Here is a 12,430-nt window from a genome sequence, read left to right on the forward strand (position 1 = left end):
CTCTTTGTCCACACATGCAGTGTGCAGAACCATCTTCTGTGCTGTCACAAGATGTGATCAGTGAAGCATATTACTTTAGCTACAGTTCTTAAGTATTCTCTTTAATGCTTTTACAATGAAAGTGATTGTGTTAGAAAGGTTTTTTTCAGTGGACTCACACACTGTATCTTCAGAACTATGTAACTCAATTTTAGGTTGAGGAGTTGGTCAGTTGCAGTGTTGAAGTACCTTAATTTTAAAAAGGAAATGAAAAGCAAAAAAAGCCACCCCAAGCTGTGGGGAAATTGTGAACACCTATTTCTTAGCAGAACCAGGTTTCTTTATGTAAATAATGTAACTTACAGGTTTTTATTCATGTGATCTCTGCAGCTGGCAGCCAGTTATTGACTACATTGACAGTAAATTTGAGGACTACCTGAATGCAGAATCTCGAGTGAACAGACGCCAGATGCCAGATAATAGAGTGCAGTGTTGTTTATACTTCATTGCTCCTTCAGGACATGGGTTTGTATTAGTGTATTTTGTGTTTTCATTCTCTTATCTCGGATGAATATCCAGATTTGCCAATCTGAGTTCCAAATTGGATTTTCTCAATGGTCTGCAGATCATGCTTAATTTCAAAGATGAGTTTACTTTGGCTTGTCAAGCATTAACAAGCCAAACACCAGAAAATATGATTGCACATTAATTGCATGACAAAAGAAATAGAGTTCTAGCAATGAAAAATACAGAGATGTTCACAGGTGCCAGGTCTGTTTGTGATCTATATCTCTTTAGATCTTATTAGGAGAAACTGGTTCACATGTTAAGCAACAGGATTTTTCCTTTCCATTCTTCCTCCCTCCCATTAATGTAAAGTGAAGGTGGGAAGTTTCATGCATTGTTGTAAGCATACCATAATTCACTTGGTGTGTGGTATTTTGTCTGGTGGCAATTCCAGTATAGGCATTGCAGATGTTTTTTTAGTTATTAAATTGTCTTCCATCCCTGCTTAGTTTTTACTTGATCAGACTTCTATCTAGTGGTAGATAGGGAGAACTGCATTTCCAGGGTGTATTAGGTACAGATTAACTATCTGAAACTGGTTGTATTTCTTTTTATCATGGTATCATGATTAAATTTGTCAGAGACTCTTCAGTTATACTTTGAAAACCAGAAGGAGGCGAAGATAAGTATAAGCCTGTTCTATTATGTAGGTCAAAAGTAGTAAAACTTGTTGAAGGGAGTGATGAAGCAATTTAAAGAGTATTCCTCAGGCAGTAAAAAATGCCAGCTATTATACTTAGCTTCTGTAGCTAGAATTGGAATGGGTCTAATAATTTTGAACTGTACAGATACTTCCAAATATGGAAAGAAATGTCAGGGGGTGGAGGTTTTTTTATGTAGACTTGCCTTTATTAAGTATTTTATTGTCATTCAACAGGCACATTTGTAATGCCAGTTTTGCTCAAGATGCATGTCAGTTTTAAATGCAAAAACTTGAATTCTTGACGTACTGTTTTACTAGCATGCAAAATCCAAAATGTAATTTAAATAAAGGGAAGATGATTCCTTGTGTTAGTCAATTGTTTCTGAGCTAATTTTCCCATTTTTCAAAAAACAGTCTTCCCTGCACACCCCCATGTCTGTTAGAACTTCCTAAATCAGTGGGAGGTACAAGTTGTTCTTAAGGAAAAAGAAAAATATTGTTTCCAATGGATTAAGATTTGGTCGCTAAATTTGTGAGGCTAAAAGCTGTAAAAGTACATTCCTTGTACAGGTATTTCATGGTTTTTTTAGGGGAGAAAAAGGTGTACAGTTATGCTAGGTTTTCATAATGTTTTTCAATTATGGAATAAATGCTTAAAATTGTCATCTCAGTAAGGAAGTTAATGAAGCAAATTGGTGCTGCTTTTAGCATTCGTTTCCTCTTTTAAGATGCTGCCCTCTCTGAAAGGACAGAGCTCACTTCCTACCTGGTTTTTGTGGTGATGCAGTCTTTACTCCTGTTTCCTGTGCAGACAGCAGCACATCTAACCACCAAGTAGTGTCCTCTTTACTCTTAATACATGATTATATTTACGTTGAATTAAAGCATTTGTGGGTGAGCTTACTTCTACTTGTCTTTTTAATACATCTGTAAAAGCCTGCTTTAGAAATTTAGAAATTATAAAAAAACCATCAGTTAAAGCCCTTCCATGTAATGCATCCCACTGTTTTTAGCTAGTATTCCCATAAACACCTGAAATGATTGAATTGGTTTCTATGGAAGCAGGGGGAGAGAGTGGAGGGGCAGGAGGAGCCTTCCAGGTAAGTGAATGGGATGATGATGGAATTCACAATCTTTCTGCAATTTTGGAATCTTTATGTAAAGCTTTCCTGCTTCAGTCTCCACTGTAAACACTCAAGTCCTTAGGTGAGAAGACCTTTTGAATAACTCTGCTTTGGCAGCTGCCCTTCAACCCAGTGTTGCTGCCCTAGGTAGCTTTTTGAAGCAAGTAGGGGGAAAGCATAGTAAGGTGAATGGATAATCAAAAAAGTGCTTATAATACAGATGTGCTTTAATGTTAGCTATTTAATGGACAGATTTTGAGAACTGATGAAGTCAGTGACAGGTAGAAAATGTTAAAATGAAGTTAAATATGTCTTCTTGAACATTTTCTTCCTTCTTTTATGTATGGTTTTCAGAAATTTCAGTACCAAATTAATCTGTTTTTAATATTCCTAATACTAATTTAAGATGAAAAATAATCTTTTTAAAACCTCTAAGTGAATCCTTTAAGCCTAACTAAACTTGCTATCATTAATGCATCAAAACCTCTCTAGTTTTACTTCAGGAAACAGGAAATACTGACCACTTTGATCCACAAAGACAGTGAATATATTACCACACAGCCACTCTACCCATATGATGATTTAGTTTTTGTCACTGTCATCCACCTTCATAACTGTCTTTTTGTTTTACGTACCAATTTAGAGGTGAGATATTTCTAATTCATTTGTACATAGGCTACAGAGGTTGCCATCTTCAGCAACCTTAAGATCTTAAAAGAAAAGGTCTCCTAGCCCACTCTCAAGAGGAAGCATACTGAGACATGATTTTTTGAACCTGCAACTGTGTGTGTGAACAGAGCATAATCAGTATGTGTATGTGTGGACAGAGCTCTTATCAGTCAGGCTTTAATGTCTTCCAGCTAATAGCACAAACTTTATTACCTTCATAGAGTTCTTACGTCTTGCTTAAATGAGTGTACTTTCAGCTAGCAGAAGACTCATGACTGCTAGAAATACTAACTTACCACTTATTCCTCTTGTATTATACAATTTAGGGGATTTGCTGTAATAATTGCAGGTAACCTTTTCATTTTCAGTCATCTGTCACTCATAAATCAGTGTCTTAAGAGTAGTTGTCAGGACAAATCTCATCATTTGTACGATCTTGTTTAATTAATATAAATTGCAAAGCTCTAATGCTGTATTTCAGACTTAAGCCTTTGGATATAGAGTTTATGAAGCGCCTGCATGAAAAAGTGAATATTATTCCACTTATTGCCAAAGCAGACACACTTACACCCGAGGAATGCCAACAATTTAAAAAACAGGTGAGTTGAAAAATTAATATTTACAACATAGGATGATTTAGTAAGTTGGTCCCTATGGAAATGGTGAGATTTAACTTACATGCAGAGTTTAAACCCTGAAGCAATAACTTGAGACAGCAAAGCTAAGTAATTTATATCTCTAGATTTAATTATAATTCTTGGTGAAATAATCTTGTTTCTGTCCTCAGGGGAAGAGGTTTCAAGTATAGTATGTTTCTTGGCAAGTAAAATAATTCACTGCTGAGATAAAAATCAGTAAGGGAGGAAAGAAGCTTTCAGGATTTAGGTACCTAACAGAAGTGTGTTAAAAAAAATAAGGTGTTCAACTGATTCAACAGTATCACAGTTTTACAGATTGCATTGAGGTATCCACTTCTATGTTGATGCACTGTAATTATTAAAGATAGCTCAGGTATTATATGAGAATCAGTAAACTTGTTCACACTTGGGTGTGGTAATGCATTTTAAAGATGGTGAGATAATTCTAACATTGATACAACTGATACAATGTCTTTGTATTTGTAGAATGTATTTGCTGTGAGTGTCTACAAGTGGTTTATGTTTTATTTTCAGCTGCATTATCAGAGTAGAACAGTTAAGCTTTGTAGTCTTGTATAAAGAGGACAAGGAGGACCCAGAACAAGACAAGACTCAAAGTTTTTTTTATCAAACTCTGTCCAATCCTAGTTTAGAAGAACACCGAGTTCTGAAAAGAAGGTGGCATTAAGAGGTGTTGTGTGTAAAACTCTTGATTTAATTAGATAAGATTAAAAATTAGATGACAAAAAGAAAGGAAAAAATGGTAGAACACAGAATATTTCTAAATATATAAGCAGCTTTATCAATGAGTGGATATTAAAGAGGGGAGACTTTCCCAAACCAAACTTTGAAAATAAGTCCTTGCATGATTTGGAAATGTAACTTCTGTTAAGACGGGAAACCTGTGAGCCAGAAATATTCCCCAGGGCTCTGCAGTGCAGCTGTCAGCTAAATGGTCTGATGTTTTTCCATCCCAAAATTCTGCAAAACTAATCAGCTTGTTTTTAAAAATACCCTTCAGACAAATATAGCATCAAAACAGGACAGTCACTTTATTTTCATTATTGCTTGTGAGTGTTTTTCAGCAGTGCTAACTACTAGAGTTAGTCCATCAGTCACAAGCTCTATTAAAAGAGGCAGGTGATCCTGCTTCAAGCGAGTGATGCTCAGGTAAGATGGAAACAGAAAAGAATAGGAGTGACAGCAGTAGCTGTTGTGGGAACTCAAAGGGATAAAGTGTACTTGCAATTATTTGTTCAAGTACCTGGTTTTATAAAGAACCCAATTGCAAAACTGGTCTGACAGTTTGTTGTATTAAGTTTTGCACCTAATTCTACGCAGGCAGAATTACCATTAGAGTAAACCTCTTGTTTGTCCTGTTGTAGAAAACTAGTATTAATTTTTGCTGTCTTGTGTTGGTGGATAATATTCTGGTAGCTGGGAGGTTCTAGGAGAGATGGTCACACTCTGAACCCTTTGGGGGTTACCTGATGGTGTTAAATGTGCAAGTTGTGTTACAATTTAAGTCAGGGTAATCTAAAGGATTTTATGTATCTAACAAAAGGAGGAGAATCAGACTGTAGCAAAAAAAAAAAAAATCAGGCTGTTATAAAGTATGAAATCCACAAACAAATAATTATTTTGTTTCTAGATAATGAAAGAAATCCAAGAACACAAAATTAAAATATATGAATTTCCAGAAACAGATGATGAAGAAGAAAATAAGATTGTTAAAAAGATAAAGGTAAACTCATTTTCTTTTGAAAAAGTGCTTATGGAGGGGCAAGGGGGGATGTGATTAAAAAGCATTTTGTCATTAATGAAGAGCCCACCAAAGTGCTTAGAATATAGAAACCAGATGTAAAGCTCTCCTAAGGGTCAGTGTTCCTTATCAGAAGCAATTGAATGACATTATTAAGTCATCTAAATCCTTCAATGGCTAAAATTTGGAATGAGGGCACTAGATCACATGCTCATTAATAAACTCTTAAAGATCACCTTTTTAAAATTCATCCTTATTTGACTTCTATCCACCCTCCACAGCCTACCACTTTTTTTTTTTTTTTGTTCTGAGTTTTGAAGGAGTCAAGGGGTTTCTTTCAGACAGAGGTATGCTGTGGCATAAAGTGTGTGCATTACAGCTAATAGCTCTCTGGCTGATTGATACACTGAAACCCTAATGGAGATAAATGGCCAAAGAAAATCAAAAGCACTGTCAGGCTGTTGAAAGGCTTTTTCTTAGTTTACTCATGTTTTCAGATTGTTCTTTCATGTTGGAGTCCATCTTGTGTATGTTTCTTGAGCCTTGCTTCTGTTTGTTCAGTAGCTGTAACAGCTTGTAAGAGCTTTTAATTTTTTTTTTTACTGGGGAAGTCTCCTAGGATAGATAAACACAAATTGGACAAAAAATGGAAGACATTCTGGGACTAAGCCTAGAGAAGAACAGAATAAAAGCAAAGACAAAAGTGCAAAATACTGAGCTTGGTACTCTGTCCCTTTCTGCCCCTTGAAGCTGCTCTTGGCTCCTTTGTTGCTTGTTACACTGGAGGCATTCTCAGTTCAGCTGAAAACAAGAACTTGACGTAGTTCTTTGCCAAACCTTTGAAAATTGGGTACAAGATCCAGTCAAAGTAACAGCCCTTGTAGCCAGTGGGTATATGACTGGGTAAATAATTGTGCAGTTGAATAAATAGGAAATGGTTTGCCTCTTGCATAGCTTACTAAGTAACAGTAGTGTCTGTTCCTTAACTAGATTTACAGAATGCAGCAGCATAAGGAATTCAGAAGGAGTGTGTGTATATTTAAGTCATTAAACTGGGCAGAGGTCAATAAACATCACCATTCTTGCACTTTTTTTTTTTTGGGTTAGCTGCATTGCAGTGTTACAGCACTGACCTAGCTTATGTCAAGTTGATACATGGGCATGCTTTCAAGTATCTTTTGACAGCAGATTTTGATTTTTAAAGTCATACTTTATCTTGTAGGACCGTTTACCTCTTGCTGTGGTAGGTAGTAATACGATCATTGAAGTCAATGGCAAGAGAGTTAGAGGAAGGCAGTACCCATGGGGTGTTGCAGAAGGTAAGGCTTTCTTGTGATTTTTTAATCCATTTAAAACTTACTAGACATGAGTCTGTATTTGAAATGTTTGAAATGCTTAATTTCAACGATCTTTGGTCTGGATATTAATTGAATATATAATTTTGTTATTCTGACAATATTGGAACAAGGTAAAGGTTTTGGCAACATGTAACTTGGCAAGCAGATTTCTCTTTAAGCCTCAGTGAGAAATTGTAAAACCTGTGGTAATTTATTGCAGGTAATCATGTGACTTAAATTACAGTTGTTTTCTACCTTTTTTTCCTTAATTATCTTAATCTAAAACCTTTGTACTAAATTCTTCTTTCTAGAGCACTTACATTATAAATATTAATTTGATCAGTTGAATTGTCATAAATACAATTTTTCCCAAAACATTGAAGTGCTGGGGTATAGCAACGGAAAGGTACCTAGTAATGAATAGAGTACTTTTAAATTTTTTTAAAATTTATTTAAAACTTACTGTTTACTGCTATAGAGACTTGAAGATAACTGCATGTTCTTCTGGCAGCCATTTCTTGTGCTTTAATGCCTTTCATATATTTCAAATGCCACATGGCCTGACTTGCACCACACTTTGTAGTAAAGCAATCACTATTAGACTGTTTTTCCACATCACTGAGTTTTTTCCTTTGGTGTGCATGTATTGAATAAAGAGTAATTTTTTTTTCCCCTCACTATTTCTGCCTTCCGAGGGCAATGGACTATAAATTGGATGCAGTGTAAAACAGACAAAAAAACCCCAGCCAACAAGCAGTGTATAGACCAATACTTTAAAAAGGAATGCTGTAACACTTTGAAGTGCATGTCTGGCAGGAAATGAGGTTTGGCAGAAAGTAAAAACCAGCTGTATCAGAGAAGATCAAGCTTTATTTCAGGCTCTTCTGTTGGCATTTGGAGATGTGCAAAATCGTGCTGATTTTCTTTATTTTAAAACAAATTTCTGAACGGTTTCATCTTCGCAATTGTATGACTTTTGGAAAGGAAGAGCTAGCCTGACTAAAAGATGCCTCTTGGAGTGGCTTTCAGTCTGTTAGGACAGAGATGATGCTTTTTTGAGAGTATGACTTCATGTACCATCTGAGTGGAATTTACCAGTCTGTCTAAAACCATGGAATAAAATAATGCAGGAGTGCAGATACAAGAATCAACACACAAAGTGGCAATGTTCTGCATTTTTCTGTGGGATTCACTGAATTTACTTGGGCTATTTAATTCTGGCATCTTGGCTTTTTCCCTCCTTGCCATGACAATGTCTGTGTTTACTTCAGAGGCACATTGGAACCTGCCCTATGCCTTTATTTTGTGTGTGCTAAGAGCTTTGTGTGTTGCCTTCTCTGTCTGCACATCAGAGAGGTCTGGAGTATGCATTTTTCTCCAGTGTCATTTCATGATCTCTCAGGGAGATGCCACTCACAGCGTCAGCTACTTTAGCGGGGTGATAGGCACAGTGGAATAGGTGGCATTTATAATGACATCATAATGACAGCTGCCAGCTCTCTGATCTGTAGGTTGGTGCATCAAATTCATTGCGCAACCTTCCTTTACCTCATTAATGAAGAACTCAATCTATATTAAAATTAAAATGGAGATTTCTGCAACTTATTGGGCAGGGACAAACAGGTTGAGTCTGTCTTTGAAAGGTTTTTGGATATAGCTGGATCTAGACTGAAGTCTTCCCTTAGTGTCTGATCCTTACACAACTGTGCTATCAGGCAGCCAAAGGATGAAACAGTTAAACTGGCAAAACTGTGCTTCTGTTGTGGTAGTTTATTCTGCTGCACTGACTCAGTACAGTTTGCCAGTATGGCTTGGGGGAGCATAGGAACTCTGCAAGTAAGATGCATTATTATAGTTATGTTAATACTTTCCTTCTGCTAACACACATGTTGTTTGAGTAAGGAAAGGCTGTGGGAGTAATGTGTTGGAATGAATGTAGATGGGTGACATCTTACCTCTCTGTAAAGCACACATTTTGGTTGACATCTCAACAAAAGCTTACTTCTTCTTGCAGTTGAAAATGGTGAACACTGTGACTTCACAATTCTGAGGAACATGTTGATAAGGTAAGTAACTGATAGGTAACGTTAAGTTTTCTGGTATATCTGAGGGATTGGAAAGTCCTATATTGGAGAAGAAGAAATTTGAGATAGTGAGTTCATATGAATTTCCATATTTTTAATTGTAAGCAGTTATCTTGTTTAACCACATAGTTAGCAAGCAGTGGTGTTGGTAGTGAATTTTTTGTGATTACTTTTTCTGTTACTTGTTACTAGTCCATAGGAGCCTGAGTTATCTCTTAGTGCTGATGTCTGTGTAGTTGTAGGCATTTTCTAAAAACTTCATCACTGAAAATTTACCTAAAACAAGACTGCCTGTGCTTTGTTGTGTTAGGTGCTGAGTCCTGTGCTCCTAGCAGTCCACTAGCTGCCATCTGCTGTAAAAACTGTTAGTTTGATTCCTAAGCTTTGCTTTTCTCCCAGCTGACAATGGACAATTATGAAAAGAAGTGAATGCTTTCAGCTTAGTCTTCAACTTAACATTTAGCTTTTGTAGAATTAAAAGATAGAAACTGGGAAGTTTTGGCTTGTTGTTTCTTGCCTGACATGCTTTTTCTCACCTACTACAGTAATAATATATAGTTTCTTTATCTGCCTATCAAATACCTGCAAGTTTATCCAGAGAACTCAAACTTTCCAAAGACTGATCCTGTAAGTTAGTGTTTGGAATATTGCAAGCTTTAGATAGTTTGGTGCAAAATAACCTGGTGTTTCTGTGCCTTTGCTGTCTTGAGAGCTCCAGTTTCAATGGCAGAGTAAAAACATTGTGGGAAATGGAACATTGATGGAGGGATATAATTAAATTCAAGTCAATCTAAAAAATCAACAGGGACTGATTTTTCAGATAGTACATTGTATTTATCCACTAAGCTGATAAATTACACTTATTGACAGAACTCATATGCAGGACCTGAAGGATGTTACTAACAATGTACATTATGAGAACTACAGAAGCAGAAAACTGGCAGCTGTTACATACAACGGTGTTGACAACAACAAAAATAAAGGGCAGCTAACAAAGTAAGTTCCTGTTAAGGCTGTATTGCACTATAATCTTTTTACTTTCCTTTTTTTGGTTGACTGGTTTGGTGAATGTGTGGTGATATTTTCAGTTTTGGGTTTCTTGGGGAGGGATGCCGGTGGGTTTGTATGTACATAGCCTTCAGTCAGTTGTCTCATTGCTGTGTCTGAAAGGAGACAGCCTCTTGTTCACTTGTAATTTGGGATTTTTTCCTCTTTCACTAAGATTGACACCAGTTTCACTGAACATGCTAAATAGTAGATTCAGTTTTGAAGAGAATTGTTACATTTACTCAGTGTTCTATTTCACTGATACTGCAAAGTTCTCGTGCATTAATTTCTATTTTAGGTTAGAAGTTATTTGTGGAATTTTTGGTTCTTCTGCATGAATGATCAATACTACTGTGTCAGAGATGTTTTTGAGAAGAATGGGTTTATATTTATTTAGAAACTCTGAAAAAGCAGACCTGCTACTGTCATCTTTGAAATGCTGCTCTAGCAACTCATATGGCTGCTTATCGTGGCAGGGGGATTATTGCAACATCATTATCTTTTGTGAGAAGGGAGTTGCAATGCAGTGTTTGGGGGCTTTTGTAACTGGTTTTTTTGAACTCTGATATGTCATTTTTATTACCTCTGACAAGAAATTATTTGCCAACCTGATGAAGTTACTGAAAGATTTAAAACTAGGCTCTACTGTATTCTGAATTGTATAATGCAGTTTAAGAATAGCTACATTCAGATATTTGGCTCTGCATGTAGCAACTGCATCAACAGTAATTAGTGATTAAATAATTATTAATTAATGGTGCTCTTTTTTTGTACTATATTTAAGTACAAATTTCTCAATCAAAATATAGGGTACTGTTCTTTTCAGCTAATGGTATGCAAAACTACAGCTGTTCTTCCTGAAAAAGATCCCTGAAAATAGTTGGAAATACCTGCTATTTGCATCCATATGAGACCTACAAAGCCATTTTTCACTAAAGAAATGTCTATTCTACGTTCTCTTAATGGTTTAAAAGTTGTGAGGGAATGATTTACGTGGACATGATTTAGTTTCATCTAGTGTGAGTCTACATGAGACTTCCCTGCTCATAACTGACAAAAAATGTGATAGTTTATGTCAGTTATAGCAACTCTTTAGAAGTGTACTTGCACTTAAGATGTGTTTCTAATGAGGTCAAGTCTTGAAAATACTAGTTTTCAAATATATGTGTCCATAACACTGTGGTTACTTCTTCTCACTGTCATGTTTCTTGCCATCTTGTAATCCCTGACTCAAGGCTTCTGAGTGCACATTGCAAGTATGTCAGATGAAAATGTAGTAAGAGGAGTGCAGAAGAGAAAATTGTGAAATTGTGCATTTTCTCCAGGACTTCTAACTTGTTATTAGTGTGCTTTTTACTGTATTATTTGCTATTACTCTACTGAAAAGTGAAACTTTTCCCCCCTCCATTGTTATTTGGACTATCAAAGGAAGTTGTTCACATTTTTTTGTGTGTGTTGTTAAATGCTGGGGTTTCTTATATACCTTTCAAAATCTTAGTATGTTTTCCTTAGATTTGGAAAATTGAATTTTAGTGACAGCACTTTTACCATTTTTGTTTTGTGCCTGCTTAGATTTGTGTTAGTCTGCACCTACAAACTCAGTCTGTTACCTCATCCATGTAAGAGGACTGGTTATTCTGCATTCTTAAAAATAACAACAGAGTCACTATTTAAAATTATTTTTTGTTCCCATATTGCAGACACAGTAAGATGTTACTTTATACAAAAATACATATATGAGTAGGTTTCAAAACTCTTTGTGAACTTCATTCACCCCTCCATCCCACTCAGTTTCTGTTAGCATTCTTGATACTTCTCTTTGAGCCAGAACCTACACTACGAGGGTCTGGAATTACTTTGCTTTCTGAAGCATGCTCACTTTGCATCTCCTGTCACTTCAGATCACTGTGCTGTCCCACCTGACTATTTCCAGGTGAATGTGCCTTCTAGAACTATTTTCTCCTTTAGAAATCTGTTACTTGGAGCACTGCAGTACTGCAGCTCAGAGATGAATAAATACAATTGGTGCTCTTTGTTATCAGGGTTTTTTTTGTTCAAGAGAATGAGTAAATAATTGCAGTTTGATTCAGCCATCTGAAAGATGGCAAAGTATATTGCAAAGTTACTGCAAAGACTATTTTGGACATTTTGTTCCCCAGAGCACAGGGTGACTTAGTAAGTAAATGCATGAAATTTTTGATTGCATGTGCTGGTTATGAAGCAGCTGATGCTATTTTTCTGTTTTTACCTTAACCATATGTTGAGTTGCAGTTAGTTGTTTTTTGGGGTTTTTTTAAGCTTTAACATGCATTTTTTACTTCAGTGTGTTTTTGTAGCTTTTGGTTTTTTAATCTAGTGTAGTTCAAGCAGCATAGAAGAAATCTTCCTAATAACCATGTGCCTCCTGGAAACTGAGGGGGAGGAACAGATATTAACAGTTTATCTGTGCCTCCCTTAGGAATTTTATGCTTGCCTGCTGGCCTTTTGAAAGAAGTGTCTGTGTCTCAAATGGGGGCAACATCGATTCTTGCACGGGAGACAGATCCTGTATCTCTGTGTGAGAATGGAGACGTGCTCTGA

General features: G+C 36.2%; 1 protein-coding gene across 2 annotated transcripts in view; it reads left to right on the forward strand.

Annotated features, from left to right (window-relative positions):
- The window catches only part of SEPTIN7 (septin 7), a 62,932-nt gene that overhangs the window by 42,322 nt on the left and 8,180 nt on the right, over positions 1-12,430 (forward strand). For both annotated transcript variants that reach the window (XM_064418163.1, XM_064418152.1), the window contains exons 5-10: positions 370-504; positions 3,464-3,581; positions 5,272-5,364; positions 6,605-6,701; positions 8,734-8,785; positions 9,674-9,799. In XM_064418163.1, the coding sequence (XP_064274233.1) occupies positions 370-504; positions 3,464-3,581; positions 5,272-5,364; positions 6,605-6,701; positions 8,734-8,785; positions 9,674-9,799 (621 nt within the window). The remainder of the gene's footprint in view (positions 1-369; positions 505-3,463; positions 3,582-5,271; positions 5,365-6,604; positions 6,702-8,733; positions 8,786-9,673; positions 9,800-12,430) is intronic.

The sequence above is a fragment of the Passer domesticus genome, chromosome 1, assembly GCF_036417665.1.
Source record: "Passer domesticus isolate bPasDom1 chromosome 1, bPasDom1.hap1, whole genome shotgun sequence".
Lineage (NCBI taxonomy): Eukaryota > Metazoa > Chordata > Aves > Passeriformes > Passeridae > Passer > Passer domesticus.